Below are 16378 nucleotides of genomic sequence, written 5' to 3'. Positions count from 1 at the left end.
ATAGGTTCTAAGACGAGAAGCAACATTTATATTAAACGCATTCAGAAATATGGCGAAGAAGCATATATTACTCTCTCTTTATCACTCTATTTTATTTAACAAGGGCTTACAAAATGTTATAAGCTGTCTAAATTCATTTGACCCTAGAACCGTGTTGGGGAGGGGGGTTTGTGTGAATACAGTCAGGCTCGTGTAGGAAAGCTGAATTAAGTTCCAACACCCTTTCCATATTGCCGAGCTGTACAGGAAATGCCAAGAAAGCTTGCTGTGTATTAGCATGAGTCTAATTCCCTTTCCCCCCCCCATCTGGGCTCTGCTTGTGAACAAACAGAGGCTCTATTCATGATGACTAGGCCGCAGACCTTGCCGTGAGATGCCACTGTGTAACTTCACCGACAGCCACCCTGGTACGCTTCCAATCTCTCACACGCTCCTGTTTGATAAAACGTTGAGTTTGTGGAAACTATAGTTTGTCGAGAAAATAGGCTGCAGCGTATTAACCGAAAAAACGAAGAGAAATTGCAGCTGATGGAAGTGTTTGTTTGGACAGAAAACAATCTTCACTTCGCATTGAAAAGTAAGAAAAAAAGAAGGAGTTTATCATATGTTTAAATTTAACCCTCTTGGGGATTTCATGTAGGAAAAGACTTGAGTTGAGTTTTGAGAAAACCTCCCAGTTACTTTATAGATCAGAGAAGGCGACATCAAGCTTTGATTTGCTTGAGTGTGCACTCTGGTGTTCTGTATAATATAAGAAAACAGGTTACAAGATGAATCTGATTTTTGTCCTTTTGGCGCTGAGCGTTCTCGGACTCAAAGGATGCGCCCAAAGATCTCAAGAGAAACCCGGCAACAACACACGCTTACACCAAATTCTCCAAAAAGGAGCTCGTCTGGTTCCGGTGACCACAAAAGATTCACGACGGACAGAGAAAACTTCCAAGCAAGAACCAACGAAGTCAAGGAACCCGAATCCTTCCTTGCAGACTTATACACAAGCTGGGAATACTCTGGTGGCAGGTAAAGTAACTTTTGTATATTTAGAGTTATATATAGCCTAAAAACCAAAGAGCCATAACCACTGCAATATGTTTTAATTTATAAAATAAGGTAATTTGTGGTTAGTCATCTTCTGACAGCTAAGGTTCACGATCACAACTAAAGTCTAATCTTTTGTGCAAATTAAGAAAGTCGGCCAGTTTTTTTGGGGACAGTCTCGTGTAACGGGTTTAATTGATTATTCAGTGCAGCCAGGAGAAGGTGGCATGCTGATTGGTCTTGGGGCATTTAGCTTGGGAAGTTACTTAGTAGGATATGTGAAACCATCCTCATAAATCATTTAAGATACAAAAATTTGTCTCATTCATGATTTTTCAGGGAACGCTTAAATGTCATGTGACACAAAAGCAGTCACTGATAGGCTGTTGCCATGAGAACTAAAAAAAATCTTCTTAAAACCTTCAATTCAATGAAACCGGTGAAGATGATTTAATTAAACCTTCTGTAAAAAAAAATACAATGGTAGAGAGCTCAATTATATAGTGGAACAGCACCATGAAGAATGGATGTGTGACTACAAGCTATAAATGTGTTCCAGAGCAGTAGTCCTCTGAAGGCAGGTTGCCAGAGGTTGCCCTTCTCTTTAATGTACTAGATCACCCACAAACCTTGACAACCAACCCTTTCCGGCAGTGCAAAATGAATGCAACATTTTAACTGGTGATTGACCTGGGTTTTAGCAACAGGAGATATTTTTTGTCTGTTTCAGGTGGTTTCGATTAGTGGTCTAGGGGGGGAATAGTCTCATTGTTTCCAGTTCTGAAAGGAGGTAGACTTCTTTACAGTTCTCTAGTGATCGGTTTTCATATGAAACATGATATTGTACAGATGCCTTACATTGTCTGCTGAGTGTGGAACGACAGACAGAAGGTTATGGATCAAAGGTGAGCATCTAGTGGAAATACAGACCCAGCGAAGGGGAACGTACTGTGCTTGGTCTATTAAGGTCTGTTTAATAATCTGTATTACACACGGAGCAGTACTATCGTATTTATCTTACTGTCTACATCTCCATCAGGCGTTTTTCTGTGCTTACATCATCAAGTGCACAGGCTCTATTTAGTGAAATATTGGCGGGATTTGGTTGTTAATTTAGCAAGTTATGCTCCTCCCTTCTTAAAATGAAACTGACACCAAGGTGGCTGTGGTTGCCGCATACACATCCCCGTGGATTCAAAAGATTTACCACCATCAAAGAGATGGCAAGAACTTAATGGGAACCAGCATTGATTGAAACCAGGATTCCCAACAATAAAAATCCCAACAATACAATAAGCCATGTTTAATGGAAACACACTCATCTTTACCCTTCTCTGTACAAGGGTCCAGTCATGGCTGTAGTACCCCTAGCAGTATATTAATCTTCCAAGCGCCAGAGTTGTGCTATGAAATGTTTGGCTTCGGGGCTGGACTGGAGATGATGAGGTGGCCCTGGCACTTCCTATCACCGTTACAAATGCTGCCAGAGCCATATAAGTTTCTGCTAACCATGCGCAGTAACTCGATCTAACCAGAGAAATCACTTGATGGGGAGAAAAAATGAACATAGGAATCCTTGGAACGGGAAAATGACTGCTTCTTTTTCACCATGTTGTTTTTTTGCGATTGTGTTAATACTTTAGATGAACGCAAATATAGGCGTACCTACAGAAGTAGGGCAAAATTAGAATACAAGTATGTGAATAACACATATGGACAGAATGGCTTTTAAATCTTAAATCCTCATTTTTGGATGACAATATAATGGCTGCAGGTGTCTTACTCTTAGGGTTCCGATAACATTACTTATGTTCTGCAAGATAAAGTGCCAAAACAATAAGTCATTTTGTTTCCTGATGCTTTTCAGGAAGAGGACAATGCATAGTGAACGGGATGGTCATGTATGACGGTGCAGCCTGGGCACCTCGTCCTTGTACTATTTGTATATGTGATCAGGGCAAGCAGGTGTGCCAGCAAGACAGCTGTGAGACGATCTCGTGCCCTTCAGGCCAACTACAAACACCTCCAGGGTCATGTTGTCCAACATGTGTGAAAACAGGCAAGTACTTTCTTTCAAACAGTTCAGTCATAGACTAGACTATTCATGAATGGTGCGATTTGGTACAGGGTGAAACATGACACATAGGTACATACATTTTTCATGCATGTTTTAACTGGTTTCCATTAGTCAGGGCTGTATTCAGAAGACCGTCTATTTTGTAATAGGATTGTAAAAAGAACATTAAAGATGTGTAATCCACTACCCGCAGATATTGTGCTATCATTTTCGATAGATACCTATCGAATACCATATGGGCTAGTTGACTTTTTAGCAAAGATGAATATACAGGGCTAAAAAATGATTATGATAAGGACATGAGTAGTTATAGCTTCTTGATCTAGTGAGAAATCTCCAGCCATTTTGGGATCAAGAAGTAATTTTTCCCCCTTTTTGAGGCACAATTTGAAGTCACTTTAATGTGGGGTTTGTTTGCAACAATGGACTTGTGTCTTCTCTTCTTAAACCAGAAGTGTTTAGCAAAACAGGCACGACACGCATTTAATAGCTCAAATAATTACTGTTTATCTGTATCTGAAATGGTTAAACCCTTGCCATTTGGATGAAAGAAACATTTACCAGCCAAACAATAAGCGTTAATATTACAACACGTGTTAATAAATATATTAATAAATATTTATGTAGTGTCTTCTACTTGGCTTCAACACCAGAAGACAATTACAAAGAAACGGATCCATAAGTATACTAGGAAAATATATGAACTGATGAATGAGATGAATCTTCATAAATTCCATAAATATATCCATATTCCATGTGCAGTTATACTTTAAATCACCCTCAGTTTCCAGATTGTACTGGGGTAATAGATAATTAACACATTCCAAATCGCTCAGATAGCTCAATACTCCATGTATCACTAATCAATTCTTGGCAAAAGACAGAAGTCAATAACTCAACTTTAAACTATATTCCGTATATTATTGGTTACACTCCAGGACCACCAAAATCATCGGTCTTCCTGCCAACACCAAAACCCAACCAACAAAAAAACATAAAAGGGAAGAAGGAAAAAGAAGAAAACCAGGATGATACAATAGGCAATGGAGAGCGAGGTAGACAACCCAAAGCTAAGAATGGATTCTCCACAACTACACATGCCAGTGCTGTATCTGTGAGCACTCAGACAACAAAGAAACAGTCAGAGATAAGCAAAGTGACTGAAGTGGTCGAAAGAAGAACCCCCTCAAGGAAGAAGGAACTGCACAATGACAACCAACAGACAAGCAATCAGAAGAAGAGTATGGTTCTTGGGAAATCAAAGAAAGAACAAAATGGAAAGAAAGCATCAGTTCATGAGGTTCCAAAAGCCCAACGCAAGGAACCCCCAACGGAAGGTAATGGAGAAACAAGTAGATGTTTTGTAAGTTTGCACATCACTGAACATCCACTGATATGGAATCATGGGTAAGGTTAAAAAGTGGCATACCCTATGTATTTATCTACATGTCTGCATGCTTAGAATTAGTTCACTGGAAACGTTCTCACATTCAGGGCAGGATTGTTTGACATGCTCTTATTGACATAGGTGTATTTTATTTTTTGGCGTGCCATGAATCAGAAATAGACAGATCAATGCCAACAGCATTAATACATACCAGATAACATTGACAAAAGCTACAACTACTGGACAGGGCCTGCCCCTACCTAGTTATATGTAAATGACCACATAACTGACTTAGGTTGGCCTCTTACCCAGTTGAAGCTTCATAGTTCCAGTATCTTATTGATAGTATAATAACAATGAAGTTGCGTAGCATTTGACAGACCTTTCTAGCTAAGGAAACAAAGATTTAACAATGAAGTGTCATGAATCTAAAAAGAAATCTACTTTATGCAATGTGACATTGATATTAATCTAAAAATACAATTCCAGCATTAACGATTATTATATATTTAAAGTATATATGAAAATTGTAGTTAATTAATCATTGGCCAAATCAGTTTGGCTTAGCTTGAATAAATCTGCCATTCAGCATCTATACACGCTGGTTCTTCATCCTTGATACTATCCATATCTTTTGTCCATTTGTCTATCAAGAATTCCCAGAATTCCATCTGAAGTAGAGATCTCTGAGGCTCTGAAAGCATATATAACTTTGTCTTTTTTTATGTTGGCCACAAACTTTAACTAAAGACTCTCTCTTGGTATGATGCACGGATATCCATCTTATCAAGAGTGTTCACGGTAATAACCCTTCTACATCTTCTTTTCTCTCAGAGAGAAGAAAACATTCAGGAGTAAAGAAAGAATCAACACGGAATTCCAGTGCAGGAAAAAAGATAAAGGAAGATCAGGTTGAAACAAACAGGAAATCGGACATTGCTGATAGCTTGACTCCTGCCCCAACTGACCCTGTTATAGAACCACCGACGCGTCCGACAGAAAATGACATGCCCTCACTCCCCAGCGGCTGCCTTCTCGCAGAATCCACCATTGCCTGTGCAAACACAAAGATGAAGTACCTTCCATTAATGACAGATCTGGGGCTGAAGACACTCTACTTGGCAGGTAGGACAATATGTGTTTATCTAATGCCACATGAAAGGGGACATCCCATGGACAAAAATACTTTTCTCCCTTAGTATAAATGCTGTATCCAGTAATGTAGGTTAGCAATGACAAAAACTTGGTTTTATCTCATTAGGTTCAGATAAACCATTGTTGTCAGTTATGTTTCCCACCCGAACAGCACACAATGCTAATTTTTTTATGGCAATATTAATGGAGTCTGTTCCTTCATAGAATTGCATTAGTCAAAGTGTCTATGTGTCAAAGTGTCAAAGTGTCTATGTGTGGATGGTGTCTAGGCTGGGCCTCCTGTGTAATTAGTCCCGAGTATCTCTTTTTTCTCCTTAAATACCCAGCTGAGAGCAGAGCTTGAGATTACCAGTTCCCACCTCTTCTCATTAATATAATTATACATTTCCTTTAGCTACAGATGTGTCTGCTGTGTTATTCTACAAAACCAAACCATTTTCAGGGCTGAAAGAGAAGCATTTATCTTATTACTATTCAAATGAAAAAAATAACAAAATAATGAGTATTTTAAGAATTTTTTGTCACCAAACGCATAGTGGGATTCATCAGAATCCTTTCTATACATAAGTTCTGTTTCATCTGTTTAGGAATGCTCCAGTATTGGCTCATGCAAGACTTCCAAAGAGAACCTCACATGTAGTCTATCCACATTTAGGGCTTCCATTGATGGAGCCATCTGAACGTAAGTCCTGAGCAAGAGAATGGAGCTGGGGGTTGGTTGCTAAATGTATAGAGAGGATTTCGAGGAATTCCTCTGTGCTTTTCAATGAAAAAACTCAAAGCTCAAAAAATAACTCAGGTAACGCTCATCATTTATACATGAGGGCTGGAGAGTATGTTAAACCACCTCTACTCTTGAAAGGCCAGACTACTAGTACAATCCCCACTAGATTTATTTGTTTTTTTACTTAAACCAGGTGACGTCTCTCTTCCAGGGTGAATATCATTCGAAACAGTATTTTGGCACAGTAAGATTGAAAACCATCAACAAGAAAATTATTAAAACCATTTGTTGCGTAATTTTAGATTTAGATTTGAGAAAAGTCTTTATAAGCAAATCTCATCTGGATGACATCTGCAACTAAAGAAAGCTCATCTACGAGCTCTGATAACTAGCCCTGGCATTACAATTGCTGTTGTCTACATTTTGTGTCTTTTAAATAAAGGACATCACACCTTCAATCACAGTCAGCAGACCAAAAAATGTTTTTAATCCAGTGTCTATGGGCTGAACCTACATTGAGTGGTTTTGGAGGGTCTTCATTGGATGAAACCGTCAATTTTTGTGGTGTCCGAGGCACATCAAAAAGTTATGCTTGGATGCTTAGTGTGCTGATGCTGTTTAAAATATGTGCAGTCTTTATATTACCCATCTACATAAGCAGTAGTGTTTTCCTGGTTCATAACTACGTTTTAGCAACATTAGTGTAGCATCTGTCTTTTTTTTTTTAGCAGAAGTCTTGGGAATGGGTCTGTGGTGAGCCTGTGAACATCGCTTTCAAAGTATTGTGAAATGTTTTATGTAGTCTTAGCTCCAATTACCATTTTCCACAAAAAAAAAAACAGCCAAAACCAAATTGGATTATTTCTAATAACACTCTTGCCACCAGTCTTCGTTTGGTAGAAATCACCTATAGCTACATACATCAACTGGCTGCCACTTACATCAAAAACATATATGAAAGTGTGGAACCTCCATTTTAATGTGACATTTACTAAATTTGTTCTACATGTTTTTTTCTGCATGGGTGATTTCTCTAAAAAGTCAGAACGTCGAAGGTAATGAGTCTGATTAGATTTAAATACGCAACTGAAAATATCTCATGGCTGACTTCTTGTTTTTGGGGGAGCTAATCAAAAGTGATAAAGCAGTTGCTTAATCCATTTGAAGTACATCTACAGTATATCTCAGTCGAGGGTCTCTCGCAGAGGGTGTCATTTAGTCTAGTGCAGCCCCAAAAAGTTCTTACCATTTACCTTCCCCATTGAAAAAAAAGCCACTTGGCCACACTGCCTACATTGGTACACATGTGACCAAAAATATTGGGACATCCCCTAATTATTTAGTACAAATCTTTCAGTCGCATCCTTTGCTAACAGGTGTTTAAAATCAAGCACATAGGCAGCCATCTCCATTAACAAACATTGGCAGTAGAATGAATTATACTAAAGAGCTCAGTGATCATAAACGTGGGCTGTCAAAAATCCAAAAAAGTTGTGATAGCTGCAAAGAGGGGCAAACCTTACATTAACGTCCATGGTTAACATAGGCAATGTCCAACAAGCTCATATAGGTGTTATGGTCAGGTGTCCACATACTTTTGGTCACATTGGGCTCCCATGGAAATTATATTCGGAGTCCTTTAAAAATCTGTAGGCCGTCTGTCCTCCTGGTGGTCATTGACTGCCTTGACCTCCTGTCTACCATAAAAACCTATATGTGCAGTATTGCAGTGTTCATTTTATAAACTAATGCTTCCCAACCATTATAGATAAATATCCTTCCCCATACACTGGCAACTGTGATGGATACGTGGGTGTCACAGAGGGTGAGAGCTTTACTAGCTGAACAAATCTATGTTCATCGAAAGAAATTCCTACAAAGAGTTCCTGTCATTGAGAGATAAGAATGCCTTTAAATTGCACTGATGTGTTACAGATGAATCTTTTATTTGCATTGCCAAGCAGGTATTATTTATGGTAACAGTATACATATGATTTCCACAGCCCCAAGCTCAAAAGGTTTATAAAGATTGAAAGTAGGGAGGGAACGTGTCCTGATCACCAGCCTCTCTCTTTGATGTGTGTCCAAAATGATGTTCTCAGTACTGTCCTCGAGGGTTAAGAGATGTGGCTTCCTTGTGTGCTGCTTGGAGATTTAGGCTGGTTTGACTTATGCAGTTCTATTTGCTATTAACTGTTTTATTACCGGGCTATGTAATTCTTGGAAATGAGCTGCATACTTTGCGTAACATACCTAGGCACCAAAAAGACTATGCTCCTGCAATTATACCGCATACCACCTATTTTAGTGGGATTTTTATTAGCGGCTATTCCTGAGGATCTAGTTGGGGCAGGCAGATCTGTATCCTCAATACTAAAGATCATGCTAATCTTCACCAACTGGTTTCATTCCCAAATTCAGGTATCAAATCGGGAAAGCTCAAAACATTTCTAATTCTCCTTCCACCCAGATAACGAGATTTCCAAACTCCCTGCAAGAGCCTTCTCTGGTTTACCCAATCTAGAATGGTTGGATCTTAGCAAGAACAAACTGGGTGATTCCGGGTTATCAACTGATGTTTTTCAGGTAAGTTAAATTATTTTATTGATGGCATACCACACATGAAAGTAGAAACTAACTAAGTATGTCTTTGTAAGGATTATTATGATTGATTATGATTATGAAGGGTTGTCCATTACTCACCCGTGTGACATCTGTAGACCATGGCTGCTTGACCCAGTACCTCTAAAGAGATAGAAAAAGTTTGAGAGTGGAGTAGGAATCATTGTTCCTCCACAGATTCTTCTTCTTTGGTGCTGATGAGTAAATATATATATCGTTAACTTGTATTAATCGTTGTTTCAGGGGATATCAAGATAATATAGATAATATAGAGCTCTACTATAAATGTTGTAACTGTGAGAGCTACCCACAATATCTAGAGCAAGATACAGTAACATTGTAACCCTGATTACATTTTAGATGAATTCCCTTTAACGTCTTCATGGGCAGTAACATTAGCATCATGTTGCTTTGCTATTCAAAAATAAAATCCTTATAGTTTTTTTTTTTTTTTTATGAAATAATTTTTTTCTAGAACCTAACCAAACTGAAACGTCTTAATCTGGATGGAAACCGCCTGACGGTCCTCCCGATCCTTCCACAATCCCTCCAGGAGCTGAAAATCAATGACAATAATCTCCGGGAACTGAACAAACACAGCTTCCGTGGTAAGGAACTCAAGGTGCACTCACATGACTTAGAACATCAAGCAAAGTCTAGTAAACTTCAGCAAATTCAGCGTATTTCCAGTCATTTGGCAATTTGCATAAAAGCACATTTCAGTTCCAGAAGACTCTCTGTGCAATTGAAAAGTCCCAAGACAAAACCTAACCCAAAAGCATTTCTCTAAACAGTCTGGAACCTGAAAAACAAATTATGTCGTATGATAAATTACCATGATCCTGACCTATTGCGCAATCATAGTGACTGCATCTCCCTGTACAGAGAAAAAGATGTGATAGCATCAAAAGAGTTCACAAACCCAGGGCCTTGATAAGATGATGATAAGAGCTGTAGTCCAACCGCACATGAATCCAGTGGTGGCACAAATAGCTGTTTGACCCAAATTGTTCTCACACCTACAGAAATAGACACAGCAAAACCATGGTACACTGCTGAAGAACATGATGGTGCTATAAAAATTAATAATAATAATAATCCCACATAATGGCACATAATGATTTTTGACAACACATCATTAACTACTATAGTGTCATCCAGTTCTAATGCAGAAATAAGATTTTTCTTTAACGATACACACTGCTGTATAAAATATAGTATTTAATAAACCAGGAGAAACCTTTATTTTCCCATGGGACTATCCCAAGTGGTGCTATAGCCTTCTGTATTTAAAATGGCTGTTTGGTTCCTTACATGACCAGTATTATACAATAATGTTCTGCTCATTCAATCCACAGGTTTGAGCAATTTACTGAATCTGGAATTAGAAGGAAACAGTTTCCATGACGGGAATGTCAACCCTCTCACCTTCAAGCCTTTAAAGAAACTCACTTATTTGCGCCTGGACCACAATCATTTCCGAGCCATACCATCTGGACTTCCGGCATCCCTGCAGGTAACCGATCCTCCAGATATCTATCCATAATAATAAAGGTCACAGGAGGCGTGAAAAAAGGGTTTAAATCTCTGGCCAAGGCTGCATCCCTTATTTACTAGTGACGGTGAACGAGGGAGCTGGCTAGGATTCATTATTTGGTATTTATATAAATGAATTTTGGCTCCACAAAATATTATTTTAAGAAAAGTTGGTGTTAAGTAAAGGTGTCCAAAACATTTCACCCTAAATGTTTTGCTAAAAATGGCCTTAAAATGGCCCAGATTTTCTGTCATCATTTATGCCTCGTGACATGATTTCGGGAAGTAGAAGAGTCATTGGGCCGTTGTGAAGTGAGTGGATATTCGAAATGTCCACACCACCTCTGCTGAAATTGGCATTCCCAGGCTTTAGTAGTGAAATCTTTCCAGATTTGGGGAACGCCTTTGTATTTTATTTGAGTTGTTACTAGACAAGAAGTAGTGGTCCGTTGAAAAACCAGGTATTGTAGACAGGGCAGTCGTGTAATTACACCCCAGAATGGCTGACTACCTAAATGCCAGGTGGTTCTTCAGACATTATTTTTTGTTGCAATACAGCAGGTCCTTTCAGTGAACTGTTGTTTGCAAAGTAATTTGCAGGCAATACTCTATGGAAACTTAAACTTATATTCTTATTTCTGCCCTCAGAGGAAAGCCAAATAGATGTTTTTTTCTTAATATTTTTGTTTGCGAAGGGAAATAGACATGGTCATGTAGACATTTGACTTCTCTCCGTTGGCTCCCTATGTTTCCATTGGAGAACTAACTACTAGTCTATTTGTGCTTTTCCTCAGTATACTTTGGGCTGGAACCCCAGCTGTTGAATGTGCCAGCCATTTATGTAACTGGGACTATAAAAGAAATGTATATTATGATTTATTCTATTCTGACATATTGTAGGTCAACAAAACTAAACGGAATCTGAAAGTGTCTGAAACATCAGAACTAAGTATCCTGATTTTAGTTCTTGTTTTGCACTAGCCAGGAACCTGCATATTAATAGCCATTGATGAACATATTTAATGTTAAAATTAAGTGTTTGGATTCTTTAGTTTTCCCCTAGAGGTGAGGTTGAGGATTGAACCTAGTTGGCACTCGACCAGCACCATTATGCTCAAGCCTGATAAGCAGGCTAATGGACCATTAAATAAAAAGGATGGGTCTTATGTTCCATGTAAAGACTTTCATACAGAAAGAGTCGTGCCAGAAAATGTTAGCCAAGCTAACGATGAAGCCAACTAAAGCCATAGGGTCAAGCTATTTGGCTTAATATTAGCCCCACCTCAGTTCATCCCATATTAAATCAATATGTGATCGCACTCCAACCACTTTTGCTCATACTCATCCTAATCAGTGTATTGGAGGGATATTGGCTGTTGTGTCCAGCCCTATAAGCAGCAATTTCTCTTTAACTCTGATAAGAAGATGTTGTTTTATACCTGAGTTACGTTGCCCAGCTACGTATCCTTTCTGTGTTCTTTCCTGGCTTGGGCTTTCTCTTCTAATGCAAGAATTATCAGTCCTCCCTAGTGGGCTCCTGTTCTTTTTTCATAACGTACTAATCCAGCACACTCCGTTCTGTTCCCCACGTATTTGTTTTTTCCACGTCATGCACCCAACCAAATAATGAAAAAAGCCTTAAGAAGTTTATTTTCCTTAAAAAATGTATTATAGGCACTCTTGGCCATGAATTATTTTCATGGCAGACAGAATATGGTTTTTAGCGATACCGTTACAATATTACAGCTTCTGCCTTTTTTTAGAACCTATCAGAGATGGATAACAATGGGAATATCCTCCATCGTTCTTGCTTTCATTAAGAAAATGAGAAAATGTGAATCACTTGAAAAATACTCTTTTTCTTAAAGAGTTTGTAGATATTTGGTTCCTTGGGATAAGCAAAGAAAACCACCATGCGTGCACAAGTATCTAATTAATTTCCCAGAGCTTCCTACAAGTCAAGTACATGTAAGCTTATCAAACAGTCTTGGGGAGTAATGGTCTCTATGATTTTGGTTCAATGAATGTATCTGTTTAAAAGAAACAGAGAACATATTATGTACTTTTTTCTAACATATCCAACTTCAAGCAAATGTCAGCCAAGACTTTGTGGAAATTCCAGGGATATTTTATTTAACTGTATTTGCTTATCGAACCAATGTCATCATTTGCAAATAGTTTCTGCCAGTATGTTGGGAAGTAACATCTTCCTCTGTAACATCTGGAATTGTATTTAAAATATTATGAATAGTTGCACATTCATGCCTTTATTTGGATCCTTCTTTACTGCCCACAGGAGTAGTTCACTACCTTCTTCAGATTCCAATATTATTGGGGCTATTTATCAACGAACAAACTTAGACAAAACCAAAAACACGTTTTATAAAGAGTGTTTGTTTTCCCCGAAGGCTGTTTACTAAAACATGTGGTTTGACAAGACACGTGTATACCCATCTCTAAAGAGGTCTCTTCAGAAGTAGTAGAGGCTAATACAATGAGAGAATTTAAACATGCATGGGATTGGCACATGGGTAGCCTGAATCTAAGACCTGATTAAGGTCTGAGTCTCTACATTAGGAAATATTGGCAGACTAGATGGGCCAAATGGGTCTTATCTTCCGTCAAATTCTTTACTCTATGTAGAATTTACAGATTTGAGTTGTCCATGAAAGGTGGTCTTAGCACCACTGAAAGCAATGGAATTCCCGGAATGTTATTTACCTGGTCTTTGTGTCCCGTGCTATGGATTTCCTCCCCAGTAACTATTAGTCGCAAAGAGGTATTCAGCTGCAGGTGTCCGCTGTTGATTAGAAAATTCACTCCCATGCTTTCCTCACTGTGTGAGTGCTCTGTACATCAGGCACATATACAGGGAAGATAGGGGATAGTGGTTGACGGTACCACTTGGCATGGTGCATGGAGGTCTCCCATGGGTCATGCATGTTTGGCTCTGGTATAAATACTCTCCTAATGCGCTCAGTAGGTGCTCAGGTGTCCCATTGCTTAGCCTGCCTCTGACCACTCTCACTGTGACATCTAGCAAAAGGTGAACCAAATTCAGAAGGAACTCAGCTCTGCAGCAATTGTGGTTTAATCTCAAACAATCCTTATGTAAGAGCCTCTCTACTAGGCTTTTGTTCACCCCTCTGCTTTCATGTTATTCTTGTCTGATACCGGGGCATATTTCTCACCATCTGCTTCTCACCACTGGGCTTCAAAATGTCTGTTTATGGACCTTAACTAAGTCTTCTCCTGGAAAAGTTCTCAAGAGTTAAATGACCATCCTGTGTATGTAGCATGACTTCAGTTCATTAGAAAGAATGTTGACCAACAATTTTCTGAAAGCATTCCTTGTATTCTATGATAAGTAAGTTGCCTACTATGATGGTTTTAATCTGTAAAAGTTTCCCTTGCAGACATGTTGCATATCTAGAAAAGTCTCTGTATTCTAGACCAGAAAGCTTTTTACTGTGTTCTTTGGAGAAAAAGAAAATCAAAGTGTTTTGGCATGATAATTATAGCAGCAACGTTTCCTTTAATGTTTTACCAGAACGCGGTCACGGCCAAGTCTGCAGACGTATTTAAACAGAGTATCAACCAAAAGCAGCATTCTGCTTAACTACATCTTGTAAGATGACTAAATAAGTACATAGAACTCAACATGCCGGCCTTTAATCTGTTTAGGGTGTCACTGATCACATATAAAAAGTTTTAATGTCATTTGGTAGTGAATGCTATGGAAATTCATTGTCAAAAATACCGTTGATCTCCACACACTTGGGTTGTCACTTGGCCAAACACCACTGTTAACCTGTAGGCACATCAGTGAAAACCAAGTAGTTGATCATAAGGAAGTCTTCCAATTTCATTCAAATTTTATTTTAAACACTTTATATAACAACTTGCCAGTCTTAACGGACTTAAATGGACATTCCAAGCAGCATATGCACTTTAACCCATTTGATAGCTGAGTGTCCTATTTAAGTTTTAATTTTCTCCCTCTTTACCCTTGCATGGATGGATTGAGCAGACTCATTCCTATTAAAATGTATCTTTCCCAGCTGGCATTGGACATAAAAGTGAAATTGACTTTCGGGCGTATCCAAATCAGAAACTCTCGAGAAACTACATTTTTCAACAAGTTGATTCCTAGTAAATAGATTATTTTGTGTCATCTTTTGTTGGACAGGAACTTCATCTGGACAATAATCGCATTGAAATTATATCTGAAGGGATCCTGAATAAGACTCTGAACCTAAGTATTCTTGTGCTGAGTAACAACAGGCTGCAGGAGAACCACATTGCTCCTCGTGCTTGGATCGACCTGCTGTGAGTACTCTGAAACCAAAGTACAGGAACCAAGAAACCTAGTCTAGGGGCAATGACAGATTGCACTAATCGTCAATTAAGGTTTACGAGTGTTCAAGGAGAATAGAATCAGGGGGAAGGCTAACACCATTCAGCCAAGGGTGCAAGCCAAAACTAGATGCCTGAAAATATTTGGCTAATGATGGCAAGGGTAACAATACTCAAAGTGCATAATCCTGTGTTGCCCAATGCATGCTGAAATAGCCTGTATAAAAGGAGCACATATACTGTTTAAAGACAACAGGGGGTGTCCAGTTATTTTTGTGTCTATGGGGTTGAACAAAAAGGTATTTAAGTGACCGACATAGACATGTAAAACAATATAGCACCTAAATACATTAAGATAAGCTGGGTTTAATCAAAACTGTATGCCGGTTCATCTTTCAGGAACATGGAATCTTTGGATTTATCCCATAACCGGTTGGTACATGTCCCATCCTTTTTACCCCGGGGGTTAAAGTACCTCTTCATGCACCATAATCAGATTGAACGGATCCCAGGCTATGTCTTTGCCCATTTGAAGCCTGGACTGGAGTTTCTTCACCTTTCACACAACCACCTGAGAGATGATGGAATCCACACAGTGTCCTTCTTTGGGCTCTATAAGTCCCTCAATGAACTTTTGCTGGATAACAATTTGCTGCAGTCCATACCCCGCGGTATCCTGAACTTGAAAAATTTACAAGTCCTCCGTGTAAGCTTCAATAAAATTAGGTGGGTTCAATTCAATGAACTTTTCATGTGTAATGCATAACCATGTAGGAACCTAATGTGATATCTTTGCATTGTGTGGATTTCCCATGTGACACAAAAAGCTAAGTTAAGTCATCTGTGTTAACCAGGGCTGGTGGCATTATGGTAGTACTTAGAAATGTCTATGTTGTGTTGTAGGTGCTGTAATGTTAGCATAAGTGTGATATATATCTTAAAATTCAAAGAAGAGATTAAAGATTTTTAATATAACATATAGATATTTTTAGAACATAAGGTAATTTATTTTAGACCACCAATACTATCAATAGTAAAAGGCATATGCTGACAGTACTGTTTTCATGTTTCTCTCTCTTTCTGTAGGTACATCCCTCTCAATTCCATATGCGATACTAGAATATCTGAAGACTCCAATCTTGTATCTGTGCACCTTGAACATAATTTCATTAATAGGCGCCTGATCCCCCCCACCGCGTTTTCTTGCATCAAAACCTACCACAGCGTCATACTGCGTCCTCAGCATAATGAATACGAAGACTATTAATGGAGAACATAAACACTGGAACTTGATTTATAGTGTACATAAAGAAATTGTAATTGATGTCATTGAAGCCCACGATGGCTTCTTATTTGTCATCTATCCATAACCTTCTCTGCTCTGACTTTGGTTTATATAGGTCATTCTAGGGATCATACTTTGGGCCAGTCCACAAGTTCACTGTAATGGCAGCTAACCTATATAGTGTTCCTATATGAAATG

General features: G+C 38.7%; 1 protein-coding gene across 1 annotated transcript; it reads left to right on the top strand.

Annotated features, from left to right (window-relative positions):
• The first annotated feature begins 770 nt into the window (after positions 1 to 770).
• On the top strand, positions 771 to 16162 carry LOC149284922 (extracellular matrix protein 2-like). The gene is made up of 10 exons (XM_089496057.1): positions 771 to 1020; positions 2682 to 2733; positions 4220 to 4452; positions 5337 to 5627; positions 8852 to 8967; positions 9479 to 9611; positions 10362 to 10519; positions 14729 to 14868; positions 15295 to 15621; positions 15982 to 16162. Exons 1-10 carry the CDS (start codon positions 771 to 773, stop codon positions 16160 to 16162), a joined length of 1881 nt encoding a protein of 626 aa, XP_089352183.1.
• Positions 16163 to 16378: the final 216 nt, after the last annotated feature.

Source organism: Sceloporus occidentalis, unplaced genomic scaffold (assembly GCF_023333645.1).
Source record: "Sceloporus occidentalis isolate IW3139 unplaced genomic scaffold, rSceOcc1.0.p SCAF_87, whole genome shotgun sequence".
Lineage (NCBI taxonomy): Eukaryota > Metazoa > Chordata > Lepidosauria > Squamata > Phrynosomatidae > Sceloporus > Sceloporus occidentalis.
Note: the sequence above shows the minus strand (reverse complement) of the source record. Positions and strands in the feature narration are given on the sequence as shown.